Source organism: Prionailurus viverrinus, chromosome C2 (genome assembly GCF_022837055.1).
Source record: "Prionailurus viverrinus isolate Anna chromosome C2, UM_Priviv_1.0, whole genome shotgun sequence".
Taxonomy (NCBI): domain Eukaryota; kingdom Metazoa; phylum Chordata; class Mammalia; order Carnivora; family Felidae; genus Prionailurus; species Prionailurus viverrinus.
Window position 1 is genome coordinate 32,152,717 of NC_062569.1, and position 24,315 is coordinate 32,177,031.

At 33.9% G+C, this 24,315-nt stretch overlaps 1 protein-coding gene across 2 annotated transcripts in view; it reads right to left on the reverse strand.

Moving 5' to 3' along the window:
• The window catches only part of STAG1 (stromal antigen 1), a 403,550-nt gene that overhangs the window by 84,216 nt on the left and 295,019 nt on the right, over window positions 1-24,315 (reverse strand). For both annotated transcript variants that reach the window (XM_047874276.1, XM_047874277.1), the window contains 4 exons: window positions 19,458-19,565; window positions 16,119-16,233; window positions 8,086-8,203; window positions 178-281 (listed from right to left, as the gene is read on the reverse strand). In XM_047874276.1, coding sequence (XP_047730232.1) covers window positions 178-281; window positions 8,086-8,203; window positions 16,119-16,233; window positions 19,458-19,565 — 445 coding nt within the window. The remainder of the gene's footprint in view (window positions 1-177; window positions 282-8,085; window positions 8,204-16,118; window positions 16,234-19,457; window positions 19,566-24,315) is intronic.

The window sequence follows — 24,315 nt, forward strand, 5'->3', positions numbered from 1 at the left end:
ATCTATTTTTGAAACCTAAGTGCAGTAGACAGTATATAATGACAAAGCACCACAGCATGTATCCTTTACAGAAATTTCATGTTTTTATGCATACATATACCATCAAAATTTTCAAATATTTAAGACAGTTAATTACATTAAAAGTCTTTTGGTAGATTTCTCACTAATTTAACTTACTCTCTTGCCAGTACCCCTTCCCACTGGAGGATGTGCCTCAGCAGCTTGACGAATTGTACAAACCATTAGCTCTATAAGAGCACTCTCTTGACGGTCAGACATTGCTAAAGTGAAACAAAATGCATTAGTATGAGTAGACAGTTTTATAATAACCATGTATTAAAGAGAACACACAGTTATAAAAAACTGCAAACATATTCTATTACTGGTTATTTTAAAGACTGAAGTTAAGCTCGCTTATCCTAAGTCAAACATGAAAGAGAATTAGAAAGTAAAGAAAAAGAGGACACTGGTTTCTTCTAATACCCAGTCTAAGACCATATTTCTGAATTAGGCAATACCAAAATTTTACCATATTTCCTTCTCATCATTTAAAGCTCATACAATAAGATATCTTTTTCTAAAAAAAGTGAGCTCTACGTATTTTTAAAAAATAACAATAGATTTTGAATATCTTTCAAGTCACTATGTACACATTATGAATAATTTCTTAAATAATTATAAGTTATTACATAATAAGTGTTCCACAATTTAGTCAACCTTCTTCTTTTACTCAAATTGTTTCCAAATTTTTGTCACTATAAACAATGCAGTAACAAATATTAACACACATATATTTATGTAACTGATACTTATGTTTCTGTAGAATAAATTCTGAGACAGGGTAATGGGTCAAAGGGTAAAATAAATATAAGGTTATTTATGGAAATTCAAACCTCCAACTGCAATGATGTTTGGTTCCTCATATCCCTAGCCAGCACTAAATGTCACAAATCCCTTTAATTTCTGCCAATTTGAAAAATGGTTATTTCGTTATTTTGCTTCTTCCTTTGTACTAATCAGTGAAATGTATTTTCTTGTTTTATTGGCTTAGAACTTTTTTCTGAGATTTTTATATTTATTCTTTGCCCATTTTTCTACTGCTATTCACCTTTCTTGAATTCCTGCGTATAAGGAGTAGTAACTTTGTCTTTTGAATGAGGCAAATATTTTCTCCTAGTTTGTCCTTTTGATGCCAGAATCTTCAGGGTATCTTTTGTTAGACTTTTTTTTTTTTACAGAAATTGTTAATTTTTACAAAGTTACATCTGTACTGTTTCATGGCTTCTGGCTTTTTTTTTATCTTTCTAGTTTTAATGAGATATAATTGACATATAACACTGTACAAGTTGTACAGCATAATGATCTGACTTACATATACTGTGAAATTATCACAAAGTTAACGAACATCTATTATCTCATACAGATACAAAAAGGCTCCTGGGTTTCTTGCATTGCTTTCAAAGATCTCCTTGTCCTAGAGATTATTGGAATATATTTTCTTTAATTAAAAAAAAGTTTATTTTTGAGGGAAAGAGAGAGCAAGCAAGGCGGGGGGGGGGGGGGGGGAGAGGGACGGACAGAGAGGGGGACACAGAATCCAAAGCAGGCTCCAGGCTCCGAGAGATTAGCACAGAACCTGAAGTGGGGCTTGAATGCGTGACCTGCAAGATCGTGACCTGAGTTGAGGTCAGATGCTCAACCGAGTGAGCCATCCAGGCGTCCCTAAAAATATATTTTCTAATTCATTTTCTTCTCTCTCTCTAGCTTTTATAAATTTATTCTGTCTGAAATTTATTTCTAATGGTTGCATGAATATGGCCTATTTATTCCTATACCAGATGAACAGCCAATTATGCCTCCACCATTGTTAAGTAAACCAGCTTTCCCTGCATTTAAATGTCCCACTTAAACATTTAAAAAATGTTTTAGGTTCTCATATATGGTTAGATGATTTCTGGATTCTTTAGGTTCACTAATCTATTTGTCTATTTCTATTACAACGCCATCCTATTTTGATGATAGCTGCTTTATAATGTGTTACACCTTAATATATAACTTATTTCAACTAATCTGAACATTTAGTTGAACAAGATTCCCTTACCCAGGCCTTTTTCTAAATATTTTCTAATTTCTATAATGTTAATAGCAAACAATTAATTAAGCACTGAAAAAAAATTTTTTAATGTTTATTTTTTAGAGAGAAAGACAAGAGCATGAGTGGGGGACGGGCAAAGAGAGGGAGGGAGACACAGAATCCGAAGCAGGCTCCAGGCTCTGAGCTATGAGCAGAGAGCCTGAAGCAGTGCTCTAACTGTGAACCACGAGATCATGACCTGAGCTGAAGTTGGACACTTAACTGACTGAGCCACCCACACTCCCCTTATTAAGCACTTATTATGAGTAAGGCACTGTTGTAAGTGATTTGTATGTTAACTTGTTTTATCTTCAACACAATTCCAAGAGATAGAACTAATATCTTCACACTTTACAGATAGGGAAAATGAGCCACAGAGTTAAGTAACTTTCAAAGTACTCAGGTAGTAGTGGAGTCAAGACATGGACTCAGGTAGTCTGATTCCTGGGTCTGTGCTCTTAAGCACTATCCTTTTAAACAAAAGAAAACATTTTATATGAAATCATTTTGGTTAGTTCCTCCTCTCATCTCATCTTGAAGAACTTGCAGAAACCCAATGGAATTCAAACTGGTATTTTGTTTTATTTTCTTATTTGAGAGACAGAGAGAGAGAGAGAGAGAGAGCGCGAGAGAGCATGAGTGGGGCAGAGGGAGAGAGAATCCCAAGTATGCTCCATGCTCAGTGTGGAGCCTGACGCGTGGTTTGACCCCATGACCCCAGGGTCATGACCAGAGGCAGAATCCAGAGTTGAGTGCTCAACTGACTGAGCCACTCAGGCACTTCTTGCATTGGTATTGAAAAAAAAAAATTATATACTACACGGAAAGAATGGACATTTTTGTAATATTTTCAGTCAGGTACATAGCATAGCTCTTTATTTTTGAGATCTTATCTGATGTCAAATTAACAAAATGTTATGGTTTTCTTCACACTGATTTGGTACTTTTCTTATCGAATTCATTCCTATATATTTTTAAAGATAGAAATTTGACACTGATTTGAATAGCTTAATTCTATCTGTCTGCCTCTCTCCCCCTTTCTCTGTATACTTATTTATGTTAAAGGCTAAAAGATACAGGGATTATAGAGACAGACTTAGGTATAAATTAAAAGAGATTAAGCTTTAGAAGTTATATTGATTATTTAAAAAATGGGCAATATCAATGAGAAGGAAAAGGCATAATAAAATCCTGTCCTTTTTATTCTGTACTAAAATCATCCTGTATAATATGATGTATGGATATCTTAATGCAATCATTTTTTGGTTTTAACATTTTAATTGTCTTAGGAAAAACACATGACGTTCAGCCTGTCTTAGGAAAGCCACATGAAATAGCTTCAGCTCTTCCATTTATACTCCTTGATCCAAATAAAAGGAAAAAAGCTTCCCACTTAATAAAACAACTAAGTTTCTATTTTTATGATTCTAGAATTTTATACTTTTCCACATTTGATAAAAGGAATGACAAGTTTGTCTATGAACTAAATGTATTTTCTTTTACTTATGAAGAAAATTTAGTTGTGTAGAAAATGAGGAGAGAGAACTTATCAAGTACAGAAACATTCCCCTACTCTGTATAAAAATCCTTAATGTTGAAGAATAACCCAACCTTACAGTGTCCAATGACATTAATTTTGTTAGTTTATAATTTTGAATCATCTATTTAGACAAGGTAAACTCAAAACAGTTAAAATTTAATTGAAATTCCCTTTGAGATATGACAGCCAAGCCAAATAATAAAATTTGAAAGCATAACAAGCCATAAGTCACAGACAAGAGCCAAACAGCCACAGTGAGGGTAAGAAATGGGTAGCTGTTTGCACTATGAATTAGCAGGTAACTATACAACTTTCTAAAGCTTCGGAAACCTCTTTGTACATTATCTCCATTTCCTCACTAATGTTTTATTCACATCACCTTGAACTGTGGCTTCTTTCCCTGACTACGATTGAAAAGAAATGCTTAAAAGTCACCAACAACCTAAATCACCACTAAAACTAATAATCTTTGCAGTTTTTCTTCTTCTCTGTAATATATGTTATTAACCCCAGGTCTCTTGAACATCCTCTTTACTGAGCCTCTATAAGGTATAATAATTTCTTACTACCTTTTTTATATAGCTTGCTAGAGGCTCTTAGTCTCTCTTGCCCTTCCTGCTTTTGTCCCCTAGCCACAATCTTTAAAACTCAGCCATGGGCTCTTTCTTTTTTTTCTTTATAATTCATCTTCCTCTTCTATATTTTTATTATCATTTCCCATACAGACCATCACGGCAGTTTCCGAACTGGTCTTCTGCCTATTCCAAATGATGTTTGCAAATATCACTTTTCTTAAAATATGAATTGGATCATATCACTCCCATGTTCAAAATATTTGCATGCCTATTACTTAGAATGAACTAAATAAATCTCCTTACAAGCTAAAATGTTCTACATTATCTGGCTTCTGCCTGTATCTCATCTTGTGCCATTGGTTCACTACACTCTAGCTACTGCAGCTCCTGCAACATAATATCATTCATGCTTCAGATCCTCTATAATTGCTATCTACCCTACCTAGGAGGCTCTCTTTTGACACTTCCCATGGCTAGCCTCCTCATCCTTCAGATTCTTTTTTTTTTTTTAAATGTTTATTTGTGTGTGTGTGTGTGTGTGTGTGTGTGTGTGTGTGTGTGTGAGAGAGAGAGAGAGAGAGAGAGAGAGAGAGAGAGAGAAAACATGAGCAGGGGAGGGGCAGAGAGAAAGGGAGACACAGAATCAATTCAAAGCAGGCTCCAGGCTCCGAGCTGTCAGCACAGAGCCCGATGTGTGGCTTGAACCCATGAACTGCAAGATCATGACCTAAGCGAAAGTCAGGTGTCTGACTGACTGAGCCACCCAGGCGCCCCCTCATCCTTCAGTTTCTTGACTCACAGGTGGCCTCCTCAGCGAATTCTTCCTTTAGGGATTCAATCTAAAGATGGACCCCTCATAATATTATCATCCATCACACTTATTAACTCCTGAATTATTCTTTTACTTGGTTTTGATCTGCCTTCATTAAGAGAATGTAAACTTCTTATGGGCAGTGAGCTGACCTCGCTCAGGAATTCACCCTGAGTGCTTAGTGTTACAGTTAGAATACAGAAGGTGGTTAATAAATATTTTAAAATTGTAAATAAATTAATGATTCCTGCTTTGAAGAATTCCATTTGCCCATATATACTTTATCCAGTACCTATATACTAGAATTCTACTAGCAGAAATGACCACAGAAGATTATCTACACTAGATTTTTTGGGATTTTCTTTTTAACAGATGAAGAAGCAGAAAACCACATAAGTCAAATGACTTAGTTATGGTTTTGTTACCTGGCTACCTGTTACCCAGGCCCTCATATTATACTAAAAATTTATCCAGTAATTTGATTCTGCTAAGGCGCGCACGCGCGTGCGCGCGCGCGCGCGCGCACACACACACACACACACACACACACACACACACACATCAACAAAACACCACCACCACCATCACCACCACAACTTGACCCTTAAAAACACCATGAGGCATTCTTTAGGATATGATGATTTAAACTGCTATTGTAAATCTTTAACAATGTGTCTGTTTCCCCAAATTTCAGTCCTCTGTCTCCAACTGTTAACTGAACTTTCATCCACTGTCATACTCCACCTACCTAAAACATAACTTAATTTCTAATCACTCTCAAAAATAAAGGTTACTAGTGGTATTTTGTTACCAGAAAATACAGCTAAATACTAGCAAAGAAGATTGCTTTGGATGCCATTTCATGCCTGAGCTAGTATGTGGTACAGCATGCATGTGAACAAATGTGTGAAAAAAGTGGGGTCATGATATAGATACAGTTTTGTGCTTGTTATTCATAATCTCTTCAGCCTTGCCTTCATATCCTAAAACTTTGGTTCACTTAAAAACTTTTTTCCCATTTTATAACTCACTTTTCTAGCTAAAATCAAACTAAACAAACCTATGTCACGCCAAACCAAACTAACTTCTTGACTGAAGTTAAACCCAATGTCTTAACTAAACTTAAATCACAAAACATCTAAGAGTACGTAGTTATTTCAACAAGATAAGTCCATGCAAAACACCTTGACAACTGACATAGTAATTACTATTTACTGACTGACATATCTTATTTAAATGAGTAAAAGGTTAAAAGTACCAAAGCATAGCACTTTGTCTATTCTTTCTGTAATTTATATTCCCCTGCCTCCCTTCTTCTCCTTGGAAATAACCTTATAGAGCATGGGATGACAAAAAGAAAAAAAAACAAGTTCTAACCCACTCTGATAATACGCTGATTCTATGGAAACAGTCAAGGGTAAAAAAATGAATGGAACGTACTACTATATACTATGGCAGGCACTTTGCTCAAGTGTTGACTGGACTGTATTTTATTAGAGAAAATGGTAAGATTCACTAGAAACAGAATGCATAAAGTCAGTGAATGTAGCAGGAACCCGTGTAAGTAAAATAAAGAGAAAATTTTGGAGTAATGTTGAGAGTTTGACCTAGTGAAACTAGTTGGACCATCAATTTTGAAATAGGGCCATCTTCTTAACAAGGATATCCAGGGAGAAAAACACATGAGAATAAAGTAAATTATAAAGTAGGGTCAAATATACTATAATTACCTGCACCTTAAAAGAAGGTCTGGGAAAATTTGGGGAAGGATTTTTGTTACAGATTAAGAATGAGGTTGTGAGGCAAATATTTGTTTAAACGAGGCAATGTGAGCCACTTTACTGGAGTGTATTTGTATATGATGCATACCTGTTGTTTCTCTCACTGAATTTGTTAAAGTCAGAGTAGATAATGCCAATTAGCATCACTGCTTAGAAAGAACACTAGGGGATGATCACTTTCCTAGTGACCTGTTCAGGTAGTCTATTGCAGGAGATGGCTCATTTTATTCTTATATCCCAGAGGGCTGAACCACACAGAAAAAAAAATAGGGGAAACAGAAGAGGAAATCAAAAGTATACCATCTTATTTAATCCTCACAAAACCCATATAAGATACGTAAAGAAAATAACCTCTGTATTATGAAGAAAAAGAAGCTAACAATCAGAAAAAAATGAGAATTCTAGTGACAAAAGATAAGAGTTAAAAATCTGAATGTATTTCTTTTGATTCTGAAGTCCATGTTTGGTTCACCCCAAGTGTCACTTATATCAAAGTGTCCATATTCCAGGTCTGTTGTATGGATTAAGTAAAACAGCAGTTCTTTAAAGTATTATCATGGGTTAGTTTGAAAAACAAACCATTTGTAGGAAAAAGCATTTCTAGTTTTAAGAAGCTCATATTCATATAAGCTTTTAGAATTAGAATATAAATACTTTATTAAATATACATATCCATTTTGCTGTTCATATTAATTATGTAACATGTAGTAAGATACATACTTCAGAAATTTTCATATAACAATTATTTCTATTTCTTGAAACTAGGTAAATGACTTTTTATTTCCTGGTTTTAATATTTAAGAAAATATAACAAAAGGGGATGGCTCTGGTCTAACTAAATCCTTATGTGTCAAAGCCTTTTCCAAATTCACACATAAATACAGTAAAATTCTAGGGGCACATTTTTTTTTTTTAAATGAAGTACATCAGTATTTTGTGTCTTAAATCAGCATAAAGAAAACTTTTTTGAGTATTACACAACACATGGATTTTTAAAAACTGTGCAGCATGGTAGCAGTCTTAATCTAGAACGATGTTATAAACTCTAAAAACTATAGAGATGTTATAAACTCTATAAACTATAGAGACATTCTTACTTGTTACAGGAAACAAATTGTTCTCTTTGCAAAAAGACACACAGTGTGCTTACATATATTTAATTTTAAGAAGTGACCTATATAGGATGGTATGATTATTCATGAAAACCCAAACACCATGTAAATCAACTTGTCAAAATACTATACCTTCCTCTCCTTGAACAGGTTCTTCTAATAGCAACTCTGTCATACATTCCCAGTCTTTCAATAGTTCTTGAGAGCTCTCCCACAAACTGTCCACCAAGTAGGCTGCATGTTCATGTAACTAAAAATAACAAATCAACTGTGACTGAAGAACATTTAATGAAGAAACCACTAATAATATTTCAATTTGATAAACCATTTTCTTCATAATTGAAATGGCTTGGTCACAATATTTCCAAGAGCCACTTAGAAAACAATAAACATATTTGTATGTCATTGTAAATAATGGGGATGCAGTATGAAGACTTGATAATTTTTTGTTTTTTCCAGTAGTAAGGTTAAGGATCTATCTCCTAGTCCAACAGCATCATTTATAGATGAGGAAACTGAAAGTATAACTAGTTAACAGAATTCCTGAAATTATAAATTAGATCAAGGTCACTTTTCATTATTCTTGATTTGTTTCTAGAACTAGCTTTTTTTAAAAAAGGACATATATTCCTTTCTCCCAGAATTCCATTTGAAAATTTGGTGTCAGAATTACTTACTTTACATCTCTCATCTTGGTCAAGGTCAAAATGTTATGTTAAGCTACTGTATTTCTTTTCTTTCGTATTGTAATTTCCATTTAACTCAATGCATTCCCATCTCACCCCAAACCAATTTTTTGCTGCTCGTTACTCTTGACAATCTTCTTTGGAATCTATGTTTCCACAGTAACAAACACTCTCATGTTCCTCATCAAACACTTCACAGTATACTCTCTACCACTTGTTAGTTATTACACCATGAAGAATATTACTCAAAAAGCTCCTCAGAGAAGGTGAGTAGAGATGTTGGTGTTGTTCTGATTTCTGCTACTACAACTAACTTCTCCACCCTTATTGTAAAAAAGTTCTTCCACCCTTGAGGCTCATGACATCCAGCGAAGCCCAAACTAGTTTCTTGTTAAAACTAATTTAATACATTGAGACCAATATTAAAAAAAAAAATAGAAAAGAGTATATAGCACATATAAAGTTTAAGTACTATTTCATACAATTCTTACTTCGGTTTTATGTGCTTGTACTAGTGAGAGACAATAGTTTTCACATCACGAATACTGGTCCCAAAATGTATGAAAGTGTCCTTTCTAGATGTACTGGTTGTTTGCTGATATACTGGCATAACAGAGAAGTGAGCTGGTTTTCATCCTCACTCCTAATTCTATCATTAATTCTTCTATGTGCATTTTGATGATATATTTAAAGTTCTGCTTCATTTGCACTCCTTAATTCTATACTTCATTTCCATCGTATTTCAAATTTTCCATTCCTCAAATGCTTCAGGAAAGCCACACATACATATGCACATGCATATGCACACACAGTTTTCCAATGATTTTCTCCAGAGTAGATAATACTTATTACCATCTCTGCTTAGAAAGAACACAGGCAAAGGTTTACAGGAAGATACATTCAAACTTTCCAAATTTACAGATCTTAGAAAACTATTCCTAGGCCATCAGTAACATCATTTCAACAATGACAGGTACAAGTGGTGTACAACCTGGTTTCAAAAATGAAAATTAGCAGCAGAAAACAGAAAAATCAATCATTTTCAAGTTGTAGCTATTAAAACCTATGCTGGAATGGAGTTATTATTTAAGGGTACAGAGTTTCAGTTCAGGAAGATTTTTAAAAAGTTCTAGAGATGGATTGCATTGATAGTTGCACACTCATGTAACTGTACTTAATGCCAATGAACTATACACTTCAAAATAGTTAAAATAATAGATTTTATTGTCTACTTCATCACAATTAACTCCTCCCCCATGTTCAATAAACTTGCTTTTATGCCTATGTGCACGTTACATATGTCTGTAAAACAGGTGTAAAAAAGATTCACAATTATATTTGGTGGATTAGACCTTCAATACATATAAAACCTCCTTTCTCTTAATATATTTGGTTCTCAATTCTGGCTTAGCTTACATGATACTGTCTCCCCAGCCTTCTTTAAGCATTTGTCAATTATATCTAGCCTTTATTCAGCTTGTTTACTTCCTGTGTTGATTAATGTTTTAAAAACAATACTTTTCATTTTATTTCACCCTAAATGACAATCTGCCTTTTATAAAGCATGTTAATCCAATTATACATTTACTGAGATAACTGATATTGGAAATTCTCCTGGCAACTGATTCCCTGTGCTCTACTGATGACATTTTCTTGTCTTATCTGTGCTTTTTTCAGTTTATTTTCTAACATCTATTTTCCATCACTAAGGTCGCTAACACATTTATTTACTTCTCTTCATTTAAGTTTATATTACACTCCCACATTTTAAGAATAATTTTAGGTATTTGCCTTAAGTTTCACTATCATATATTTAGGTTTAGTTTTAGTTTTTTTCAGATTTATTTGCTCACCAATGTTACTGACATTTCTTATTTTCCTTTTAGTGTATTTGTTTTTTATTTTTCTAGAAAACATCCTCAAGTAATACTCTGTATATAGGGTACATGGGTAGTAAACATTTTAACTGCCTGTCCTTAGATTAGTTCCTCTTCTCTATTCTCTCCATAGAACTCCGAACTAGATGATAAAACTTAATCTGTACTACCTGTCTTTTAATTTCCTTCTCACAATTCTTTTGTTCCATCTTCTGGAAAAATCCCATGGTTTAATCTATAGTCAATCTTTGACTAGGTTCATGTGGGCCATTTAATGAGCTGCTTCACCTCTAAATTTTGGAAATCATGTTTTTAAGTTCTATGAACTCCCCTCCTCTTTCATAACAACCTCTTACATTCAGGGGAATTAATCAAAAATTTTCATCAATATGTTGGGTTTTATGCTTGCTCAAGTTTCAGTGATTCTTGGTTGCTAGTTCATGTAATGTTAATACTCCAGATTCAAGAATACTGGTAGCTAGAATCCCTTTCTTAAGTCTGATTGCAAGGTCCTGGGTTCCTTGGTTGTACAGGGGAAGTGAAAAGAGAGAATCTAGAATCTATAATCGGGCAGCCTTTTCCCTCTAACCTGTAGGTACGCAATGTCTTTTGAATGCCAAAGTTCCCTGTTCCTCCTGGTGGCTATAAATTATCTGGGGCATACATCAGCTCCTTTGTTCTCAGACCAAGGTCCACATCCCAAATATACTTGTAAAGTGAAGAATAAGCTCAACTAAAGGCAGCCACTTAATTACTACCTATAGCTTAATCCTTTTACTAGCCTGTTCTGCTGCTCTGACCTTTGCTTTATTTCAGATATCTACCAGGAAATCTCTAAAAATTTCCCTCTATTTTTGTGCCTTGTATGGGACTCCGGGTTATTTAACTCTAATAGAATTCACAATAACGTACTTTATTATAGCTTCCACAAATTCCTCACAGTTCTTTCATCTTGAGATATTCAGCATGAAGTTTTCAGGTGAATGAGTTGTTGGCACAATTCAAGGCTTTAAATAGTATAATTCTATTACCATTGGCATTTTAAAAAATGATTTCTCTATGCCTTGAACCACAGCATATTAAAACTTAGCTCAGGTATGTATGTTGTCATTGTTCCAGAGATTTTTTTGTATGTGATAGCCAATACTCTCAATGTAGTTGCTAACTTCTTTGACAATTTCCTTATCTTTTTGATTAGTTAAGATGGTGGCTTAGTAGAACCCTTCTGTTAACACCAGTAACCACTTCTTGCAAACTGAATGTGTATACTAGAAGGACATGACAATGTGTTGGCCCATTTTCTGATTATGAGTTTCAAATTCACCAATATTAGCAACAATAATTAGCATAACATGATCAGTCAGGAATTAGTTTGACATAATGTTTATGATACAGTCTCTCTATCTTGGGGCATCTGTGAAGACCACATAACTTGCTAGTTTCAAATCTCCTCAAGAATTCCACGTAAGTCCATGTCTGATAAAAAAAAATTCTAACATGGCCAGTAAAAGCTTGTAATCATCTTTCAGACACTTTATACCAAGGATCTATTGGTAGTGAAAGATAAAGCTATCGAAAGGAAGGCCTTGAAGCGTTCTCAGTGGCTATAAAAAATCCTGGGAATAAAAAGCATGTGGAGCACTAACAATGAAACAAAAATAAATTTTCTAAAAATAGTTTCTGGTATCATAATTTTATAAAAACAGCATGAAAATCAAGTATCTGGAAGCATACTTCAGGAAGCATTCTTCAGGAATTAGATTTAAAAAACAGTAACTCTATAAAGAGTCATTGTGTATCAAAATAATTAAAATTACATTTAAACTTATTTATAAACTATATGTAACATAAATTAAGATTATATATAAAATTATGTCTATATCAAGGTGGATTTTACTCTTCTTTATCTGAGTGTAATTTATTTCATAGGTTCTCCTTTAAACCTATATGTAAGGCAAATTAATCTCATTTCTCTGGTGAGTAATTACAATTTTCTGGGTACATTCTGATTCATCTTTAATTGGCTTCAAAATTACTCATAATATTTTAACTGAAATTTTCTCTGCCTGCTGACTTTTCTGCCAAGTAGTTAAATACAATAAGGAGTTCACTGTATAATGGAACCTTATTTTGATTCTTTTTATGAAAAATCATTCACAGTGCAAATAATTATCCCAAGTTACTTAGCTTAAAATTCTAAATACTCTTATATGGGGTTTTATTCTCTGCTGAAATAGAGCCAGTTATTGTTGTATCTTGAATACATAAAAAAAAAGTTATCATTCATATACTATCATTCATGATCACTCTGTAGAGATTTCTTGGATATGTCAATAAATCTGTTAATTTTCTGTCTTAAATGACTGACATAATTAACTTCATCATTTCATATGCTTAGAAGGAGGGTGACCATACTTCTGTATATTATCTAGCAATGTCTTAGGCTATGCTAGTTGCTGTGGAATAATTATTAATAACATTTTTGTCACTCTGAAAAGCCTCAGTTTCTATAGTAAGTTCTATGGTCACATTAGGAACCTGGACTTACCACATTCAAGTACTGATTGTCATACATTTAAAATACACAAGGTATTTTATCTTTGAAATCACTGAATGCTATAAAGGTTGTATTGGCTTTAAAATGTTACTTTCTGATACAAAAAGAAAATAAAATTAACAACTAGTTTAGACCTATCTCTTAATCTCCATTATTTCACCTGTAATTCATGGAAGCTACTCCATGGACTATAAACTTCTTTTAATTCAGTATTTTAGAATTCTATTACTAAAATGTCAGTCTTGTCATCCAGTAAAAAAAAAAAAAGGAAAGCAATAGGATAATCCTTCCAGTTAATCCTAGTTAATTGACTAGTTAACTCACCTATAAGTTAGACTCATTCTTTTTTAAAATTTTTTAAATGTTTATTTATTTTTAAGTGGGGGTCGAAGGGCAGAGAGAGAGAGGGACAAAGGATCTGAAGCAGGCTCTGCACTGACAGCAGAGCGCCCAATGCGGGGCTTGAACTCATGAACTGAACTGTGAGATCATGACCTGAAACAAAGTTGGACGCTAACTGACTGAGCCACCCAGGTGCCCCTAAGTTGGATTCATTCTATGTTATGACTTCTAGGGTCTCTTGCAACTCCACTTTATATAAGTCTATTGCTAAAATATTACTAATTAATGTGTTGTAGTAAAACAAAGAATAATTCAGAGTAGGACACCATCAGAATCCCACCCTAAGAGTATGGCTTTAACAAGCATCTGGCTCCAGGTGTACACTAGTTTTATAGGGCAAGAAGGAAGATTTTAACAAACAATGTTTCTTGTGAAACAGAGGAGGGCATAAAGAGCATACTATGATTATGAACCAACTAAAAAATAAGTATGATTTGCAGTCGTTCTGCAACTGAAAAGAATGCCATAGAGGAGTGGGAAATTTATTTTAATCTTCTTATAACATTTCAGTAAACAGCGGCAAACATAGGAATACAGTAATGCCACCTGAAAACAGAACAGTAATATACATTATAAATTACTGCTGTAATTAAAAAAATGAAACTATAAAACTAAGTATTTATACCTTTTAAAATATCAAAAAGTCCTTGAGCTTTCAGAGATTTGAAAATTTTTCCTTCAATTAATAATCAAGATCAGTTAGTCCAAATTATCATATATTCCTTAAACTTTTCAACAAATAGTTTAAATAGTATTTGCATAGGGGTGCCTGTGTGGCTCAGTTGGTTAAGCGTTCAACTCCTGATTTTGGCTCAGGTCATGATCTCATGGTTCCTGAGACTGAGCCCTGAGTCGGTCTCTGCATTGACAATGCAGAGCTTGCTTGAGATTCTCTCTCTCCCCCAACCTATAAATAAATAAACATTAAAAAAATATCATTTGCATATCTCATCCCTATCAATTTTTGAAACTATTGTTGTTATTAAAGTCAAATTTTCATACAGAACCTGATTTTCTGTAATACTTTTAATCATGCTCCTTTAAAACCTATATGGCTAAAGGTATAACTTGAAATGGCCTATCACAAGGGTGATATTTACTGAATATTTAGTGTTTTATCTTAAACCTTACAAGTATTTTGTATTTTACACTATTCTATATCTACACTTGCTTTTTTTTAATTTTTTAATTTTTATTTTTTTTAATTTTTTTTTTTTATTAACGTTTTTATTTATTTTTGGGACAGAGAGAGACAGAGCATGAACGGGGGAGGGGCAGAGAGAGAGGGAGACACAGAATCGGAAACAGGCTCCAGGCTCCGAGCCATCAGCCCAGAGCCTGACGCGGGGCTCGAACTCACGGACCGTGAGATCGTGACCTGGCTGAAGTCGGACGCTTAACCGACTGCGCCACCCAGGCGCCCCCACACTTGCTTTGTTAAGAAAATGTTTTAAACCCTTACAACATAAAGTGTAGTCAGTCTCTGGACCAGAGGCATAAACAACATAAATATGCATCTAAAAATATTTAGAATATGCTACACCACATCCCAAAGCTACTGAATAGAACTGGTATGCTATTTAACAAGATCCCCATGTAATTTCTATATGTATTTAAAACACTATTCCAAAAACATCCTCTGCTCGAATGTAACTCTCCAGACGTTTTGTTTCTTTATTCATTTTCTGTTCATTCCAATTTGCTTAAAAAATATCAGTAACTCTTCTGCCCTGTTTTGCCCTAACTCCACTCATTCCATTGACACAGTTTCTAATTCTCTCTGATCTCAATTTTCATATAAGCTGCCTGTTTGTCTATTTCTCATTCCTACAGTTTCCTCAGTACTTTCAAATTTGAATAAGAATCTTTGAAGTATCTTACCTTCCTGGACATTCAACACAAACCAAAAATATTTTTCCAAGTAAAATTCAGGATCCAAGATTTCTAGATTTTCTCCATTTTAATTCTGTTCCCACTCATTTCTAAGACAAGTAGTTTATTCATTCAGGGACTCTCTTTAGGTTTAGTTTACCATTCACTCAGTGTCATACTAGCAGTAGGAAATATAGTTCTAATACCAAAGAGCATTTTAGTGGGCAAACCAAAGTTCACTTGTGGAAGCAGATTCTGATTGACACTACATTATGAATGTTAATTACAAAATTATTTAAGGATAACTGACATCAAAATGTCACATGGAAATACTGCTAATGGAGATTATAATCTTTCAATTAAAACATTTAAATTCATATTTTTATTTGTCTTTAAAAAATGTAATTTTCAAACAAGTTAGAACTAATTTACAACCTGACAATTTTCACAGGCTCTTTATATAATTTAAAAGCTACAGGCAGAAATTCAAGAAAAACAAAGAGGAACAACAAACAGGTATGCAGTACTATATTATAAAAGTTTAAAAACTGTTAGCCTCTATTCAGTGTTGACCCACACCTACATACGTACTCCTACAAAAGGCAGAATAGAGATTCTATAATCAGGAAATCCATGCAGGCAATTCTGTAAGAAACAGGCTTATTTTCATAGGATTGAAAAATAGCAATTAATTGCAATGAATTAAATGACAATTTTATTTAAAATTTAATCTAACACAAAAATAAAACAAAGAGCTATGTTAAAATTTACCTCACTTTCAAGAAAGAAAAGAACCAGCATTCTAATGAGGTTCCCATTTGGACTATTCCTTCCCCTCCTCTTTGCTAATGCTTCTTCTGCTTGTGGATCATGTCTGCTAAACAGCCTAGAAATAAGTAACAAAACAAGAGTGTTACAAACCTGCATAGATATGCATTTTAGTCTTTTCCTTCACTGTGCAAATTATTTCAGTGTTAAAAAAACAAACTATCAGAGATCAGGTTACTGATTTATTTCAAACCATGTAACTGATATTTTTATAGGCTAAAAAATGGTTAGATCTAAAGAATTTTGTACAATTCAATCATATATACACTGTAAAAGGAAGCTTTTTAACTTACCAGTATTCAAGTATTTATGAAAAATATAAACTGTTTTATCCTATATGATACTAGAATATATAATTTTAAATAGTCCTATTTTCTTAAATATTAATTTCAGAGTCAAGTTATTAAAGAATTTAACCAAATGTTCTATCAACAATTATAAAAATTCACACTTGTAACAATTGTTTCTAGCATTCTTTTCAGCTCATTACCTAAAAACAGTACTAACTACAGAATAAAATGACATAAACTGGAAATTTTAAAAAATATCACTTAGTGACAAAACTTCTAAAATATGATGAAGATATGACTTGAAATTTTTCATTGGCTAATAAGATTTATTCTAAAAAAAACCTTAAGGACTGCTATAGGTGCCTTATTCCCAGGCATTGCTCTAGCTAAATGGGATTAACAGTGAACAAAGACACACTTCCTATTCTCACTGAGCTCTCACTCTAATGGATAGAAATAAATAGTAGGTAAATATATGCTATCTCAGGTGTTATAAGGAAAAACAAAACAGTAGAAATAGTGATATAGTATATGATGGTTTAATTATGGAAATTACAGTGGGCCTTTCAGATGAGAGGCTAAATAACTGAATAAAGAGAATAATTTCATATAACATAAAAATAAACCAATCTCAAGCAGAAAATGAGTACAGAATAACATAAAAATAAACCAACCTCAAGCAGAAAATGAGTACAGAGAAATTGAGTTTTGGGGGAGAAGGGAAGGGGAAGCTATATGGCAGGGGGAAAAGATTAGAGCATTACTTTGAAGCTACATCAGCATAGCTATCAGACTGGTTTAAGAGCAAGTTCTGTTTGCTTGGGTGGCTTTCAGAGGAAAGAATAAATGGGAAAAAAATGAGGGTCCTTTATAACTAAAATGTACAAAATTAGATAATTATATCAGGTACTGAGGAATTAACCTAATTTTTCTAAAACTAAATTATAGACTTTTGATGACATTAAAGTACTCATTTCAGATATGTTTTACTAATTTATGGATGTATGGTTAACCTTGTGTATAAGCTTATAAACTAAGCTGCTAAACAGACTAAATGTGTATGTGCATGCATGCATATTTTCTTCTAAACTTAATCATAGAACTCCTGGGGCTATTCTACAGCTTACTTGTTAAGATTTTAAAGATCACAATATTAAATGATGGGAGAATGCTCAAAGACATCATTAAGAATCAAAAGTTCTCAAACTGTATCTCCAGGGCAAGGGCATAGAACAAGCTTATTGAGTGAACCTTCCATTTGAATAGGAATTGGCTTCATTTTCACAAAGAAATAAGAAATAACAAAGGCTTATTACACTTGTGGCTTTTAATGTAGAACATTCCAACTTTAAACTTAAAAAAAATTTTTTTTTTCAACGTTTATTTATTTTTGGGACAGAGAGAGACAGAGCATGAACGGGGGAGGGGCAGAGAGAGAGGGAGACACAGAATCGGAAACAGGCTCCAGGCTCTGAGCCATCAGCCCAGAGCCTGACGCGGGGCTCGAACTCACGGACCGCGAGATCGTGACCTGGCTGAAGTCGGACGCTTAACCGACTGCGCCACCCAGGCGCCCCCAACTTTAAACTTTTTAGCAAGTATTTCAAACTTAGCAAAATACAATGTAGATAAAATAAGATATATCAAAGGGTCTTTCTGACATAAGTGCTGCCAGTTTATGGCCTCTGTTCTGTAGAGAACCAACCAACCTCTATAATCTATTTTTTCACAGAAACTATAATAGCAATAAATTCTAAAAACACAAAGCTTTTTGAAAAGTAAAGCAGAGAACAGATGCTAATGAGAATATAACAGTCCTGGAAAAGGAAGAAAAGTTAAGACTATAGTACACCCTTGATATTTGTGACAGACAACACCTCAAGATAAATATGGAAAGAGAACGGTTCTATTAGCCATAGATGTCACAGTCAGTGGCAAATTCAATATATTACTTTAAAAAAAGTCATGCTTGAAAAATCTGGACATTCTTCCTTACTTTCATTACCAGCATGTACTAGTAGCCAACTTCTGTCTTAAAGAAAGATTTTTCACATAGAAATAACTTTTCCCACTTTGAGAGGTACCAGTGAGTACACAACAGTTTGTTGCTGCAGCACTGAGATGCAGATGCTGAATGGAGGGCTAGGCCTGCTCATTATGAAAGTTAATCACCCATGCACAACAGATGCCTGGTGCATGATTTATATCTGTGCTTAGCATAGTCACAAATTACTACATGTAGTAGACTTTTGGGGTTCACCTGCCAATGATCAAAGTCACTAAGTTAAATCTATAAACGAAAAAACAAAAACAAAGTAAAACACAGCCCCCTCCCAAATATGTTTATACTTTAAGAATGATTTACTAATAAATTAAAGAACATACAGTAGGCCACCATCAAAATGTACTGCATAAGAACAATTATACTCATAAAATCTCATTAGCTCAAGCCTTTTCAGTAATAAGATAAAAGTTTTGCTTTTTAATTAAACCACAACTGTATAGCTTTCAGAATCACTATAAATTACTGGTCAAAATAATCTTCACCCCCATAGAAAGAGTGAAAAAAAAAAACATGAAAAGTTAGAAGGCATTTTGAAGGTGATTTTAGATTACAAATGTTGAGAAGGTGATGAGAACTAAGAATTTTAAGAGAGGGGAAAAAAAACCCTCGTGAAATGAAATATAAATTATAAACTTCATGTGGAGCTTTTATAAACTTCATGCACTTCCCCAATCTCCACTCACACCTCTAGCTGAGAACCATCCTTTTAGATTTCAGGGAAAAGGAGTATGTCACAAGGGACATCATTCTTATGTGGATCTGATTCGTGATATGCACATAAGGTTGTAAGAAAATTATAGTCCCCAGAATTTGAAGTGGCCACTTGTAGCACTGTTTTTAGTCACTATTACTTTCTTCCACTAACTCTAAAACAACAACAAAACAAAATGCGAAATTAGAAACTGTTTTCAAAGATCATTAACTCACTTTTTGTGAAGGAATTCTCCAGCTGCCACAGCAACAGGGCGATGTGCTGAGTACACCAAGTGGTAAACATTTTCACAGTCTTCATTGGAAAGAGCTTCTTCACTTCCACTGAAAAATTCAGAAAGCAACATCTGAGCCAAAATAAATGTTTACTTTCAGTTGTATCTCTATTTAAATTTTGTAAAGTTCATAAAAGCCTTTAGGCATACTGACTTTATTTTTGTCTCTTTTAATCTTACTTTGAAAGTATATTTCTCTTTCATTATAAAATATACCTAATCATCATTATGTAAAATTCAGAAAATACAGATAAAATAAGAAAATAAAATGTCCACGTTTCTTTCCACACATAGACACTCATGGTACGTACACCTTGGGATATAGCAGCCCAAATTAGCTAAATTTCTTTAAATGTGCCTAACATTTTTGTTGACAGGCACTAGGAATATATCTGTCCATTTCACAGTTAAATTATTATTATAGTAGGTAACTCTTCTTTCCAGAACTGTCTTTCTTTCTTTTCTTACTTCCTTGCTCCCTCTCTCTTTCTTTTTAAGTAATAAGCTCTGCGTTCAATATGGGGCCTGAACTAACGAACTCAAGATCAAGAGTTACATGATCCACTGACTGAACCAGCCAGGTGTCCCAGAAAAACGTCCATTTTAAATTATATTTTATCACTATATTTACAATACCACTTTGTCTTCTTTCTATATAAAGTGGATTCAGTAGTCAAAACCATTCCTTCACTTACACAAATTCCTCATCTTTCTATTCATGTATTCTTAAAGTAGGAGCCATTTCAGCAATGTGTTTTTAATTTTTTTTCCAAAAAAGGAACATCCATTTCCTGACTATTAACATGTTTAAAAAGGTCTGATACAATTAAAGATGAACAATGAATAAAGTACAGAATTCTCAGGCTGTACAGGTACTTGACAAGATGTAGGGGTATAAGTTCATTCCTCAGAATTCAATCCTAGATATGCCTCAGAAGAGGAAGTTGAAGGAACTGTCAAATAACCAGAAAATCAGAGTAACCTTTGCAGCAAAAGAAGGTAGTTGCATCACAGTATAAGAGGCTGTAGTTCTGAATGAAAAAGGGCTGGGTATCAAGGATGGCAAACAGGTTAGAGCATTTTTTTTTTAAAGTATATTTTTCCCCCTCTCATCAATGCCTGTTCTAATTCCACTGTGAAGCAAAAACAGGAGCCAAATATAGCATGAGAGGGTTACAATAGGGTTGTGTTGGAACCAAGAGGCACTGAAAAATTAACAGTATGTTTAGGCAGACTGGCTAGCCCATGACCTAAACGTCCCTGTATTTCCCTTCCATACTCTGAGAGTCATGAGATTACCACTGAAGGAGACAGTTTTAACAATGTCAAGGAGAAGTTACAAATTATAACCAGAGGTTTTCTGTCTTGAAGCAGAAATGTTTTGCCCATGTCCAACTCATACCCCTAAATTATGAGGAGAGGTACAAGGCTAAGGCCTAAGTTTTATTCCTTCCCCCAATTACATGATGACATCAGCTAAATTAGCTGATATCTTTACGAGAAAGTTAAACTCACAAGAAACAAAATTTAATGAGATAACTCAGGAACCCAAATTTATAAGTGAAAAGAAAATAATCTATACCCAAAGAAGGAAAATTAACAGATAGAAAAAGAATTTAAAGGAGATATAACAGGATTACATGTGACTTGACATGTTATTTTGATAGAGATCCCATAAGCCAAGAGAAATAAGGCCAGATCATTTCATACAAACGCTGTCAAAGACTAGAAAGCTGGTTTTGTGATCCTCAGCTCATTACTCACAAAAATAATATACAAATAGAAATCAGGGGATTGAGCAATACAATGGATAGAGAGTATTTCTTTCAAGAGAAAATGTCAGAGTATTGTGTAACTCTGAAACCTCCCCCAGAGAAATTAGAGCCAAAGTTTCAGAGAATCACTATAAAAATTTTATAAACATCCTTTACAATTGTGAGGAGGTTTAAGGAAATGGTACCAGGTGTAGAACTTAAAAAAGTGTAAATGTGAAAAGCTGACTGGAGCAACACATGGTAGTAAATTAAGATGAGAAGGGGTACAAGGGGACCATTCATAAATGGCTGTGTTACCTGTAGGCTGGATACGGAATACTTAAAGGGAGCCAGTCTGAATAGTTTTAAAAGACTTTGCCCAACAAGACTACCTATAGGGCAAGCAACTCCAACAGAGGAAATATGAAAGTCAGGGGCTGAGACTCAAAAGTAAATAGCCAGAGGAGGTACCATCTACTCGGGAAATTGAAGTCACAAATACCCAGAGTGGGGAGAGATCTCTGAGGTATCCCTAAAAGGACCAATGTGTACCTAATGAATCAGGATATCTGATAGAGCTGGAGGGCCATAACTGTACCTTTTAAAGAAGGTTGTACCCAAATCTCCTCCAATGAAAATGGAGAAAAGAACCTTAAAACTAGACTTTTGAAACCAGCCAAACCATTTTCTGAAGTGTGAAGAAAGTAGGATTTTTTAGCCAACAAGGTCTCAGATGATTTGAAACATTCTTCAAGAAATAAACCAGCAGGAGAAATAATCTTGGAGAAGTCTACGAAATAATTACTCTTCCACAGAAACAAAGGATGAAGAAATATCAAAGAGAAGTTTACTCTTGTCTAAATGAGCAAGTATTGAAATTAGATAAAGGACACACAAGGATGGATGGACACACACACACACACACACACACACCCCCTTAACAATACATATCTTAAACTCCAGATAATTCCAACAAAACAGATAGGTGAATGTCAAGTATTTTTTTATTTGAGGGAAAGATACTGGTAAGTTTGTGAAATTTACAAGGAAACAATAACTAGGGTGTCAAATATTTTAAAAAAAAATTTTTTTTTCAACCTTTATTTATTTGTGGGACAGAGAGAGACAGAGCATGAACGGGGGAGGGGCAGAGAGAGAGGGAGACACAGAATCGGAAACAGGCTCCAGGCTCTGAGCCTGACACGGGGCTCGAACTCACGGACCGCGAGATCGTGACCTGGCTGAAGTCGGACGCCTAACCGACTGCGCCACCCAGGCGCCCCGGGTGTCAAATATTTTAAAATAGACTTGAAAAGGAAAAAACTTCAAAGATATAGGTAATTTAAATAAATTCAAAGTAATGAATATAAATACATAACTGTACACGCAGTTAGTTGTTTTTAAAACATATTTAGAAAATACAGAAAAATGACCAAACCACTCAGAACACATTCTCAGATAATACAATAAAATAAAAAAGGACAACTTAAGACAATCTGATTTGGAAGGAACAGAAACCTACCACTGAATAATCCATAATTAAATCAGTAATCATAAAAATAATCAAAATATTTTTCACTAAATGTATATACAAACACTTTATGTCCAATTTTTTTGAAAAGTAGTAAAAGAGTACTTAAAAGCGTATTTATTACTTTAAGTATAATTATTAGAAAACATGAAACAAATGACTTAAAGAAGCTAGTTCATTAAAAAGAAGGTAAGATAGGGGTGCCTGGGAACTCAGGCAGTTAAGCATCTGACTCTTGATTTTGGCTAAGGTCATGATCCAATGGTCATGATATTGAGCTCTGCATTAGGCTCTGTACTGAGCATGGAACCTGCTTAAGATTCTCTCTCCTTCTGCCCCTCCCCTGCTCAAGTTCTCTGTCTCTCAAAAACAAAAATAGTAAGACAGACATGACTGATCAACAAAAAGAGGATACAATAGATGAAAAAGAGAAACAGCACAGTTTTATAGAGTAATAAAAATATCAACTGTAAAATTTAAAAACTGTGATGAAACTGATATATAAAAAATGTTTCTAAAAGCCAAAATTAGTACAATAAGAAATAAAAGTTAATTTAGACACATAACCAATGAAGAAGTAAAAATGGGAATCAAAGACTTTTTTTCCTCAAATTCAAAAGTAACATGGCTTTGATAAGAGTATACTCTCAAAATTTCAAGGAAGTATTAATTTGTCACAGAACATTTGTTTCAGAAAGGGAAGGCAAGAAATTACTGAAGATAATTTTACAAAGAGGATAAAACCTAGATTTCAAAATTGGATAAAGGACAAAAAAATTCTGTCAAATTTAGACATAAACACAGATGTGAAAATCCCAAGATATTAAATATGACACTGTATTCAAGCAAAGCACAATAAAACCAAATATATTCTGTTCAAATATGATTTATTCTAGAAATGCCAGGGTGATTTACCACCAAATTATTAATTTCATTCAGTCTCACCAATACATGAAAGGAACCTCCCAGAAAACTTATAATACAAAGGGATTTCTATCATATATCAAAAACCTATCTTAGAAATCACAGCAACAAGAACTTTAGATGCCATCCTAGAACAAGAACAAAAAGATTCACTCTCAGTGATACATTACAGTGCTCAAAGTCCTGCCTAATGCAATTAGCACGAGAATGAAGCCAAAGTTTTAAGGGGAGGAAATGAGACAAAACTGAAATTGTTTGCAGGTGATATATAATCATCTACATAGTAACTCTAAAGAATCGACAATTCATCAGAATACATGAGAGTTCTAACAGGTTGCACATATAAGACTAGCATAAAAATTAAACATTTCTGTGTCTCAGCAATAATCAGGTAGAAAATATCATTAACACTAAATACTAATCATATAACAACAAAACCATAAAATATTTCAGAATTGACCTAAGAAATACTTTTATGAAAAAATTAAACCTTATATAGAATATCTAATGAGATTTGAATAGAGAAATGCATCATTTTAATGCATAAATGACACAAAATTGTAAAAAACTGAATTCTCTCCTAAATCTAT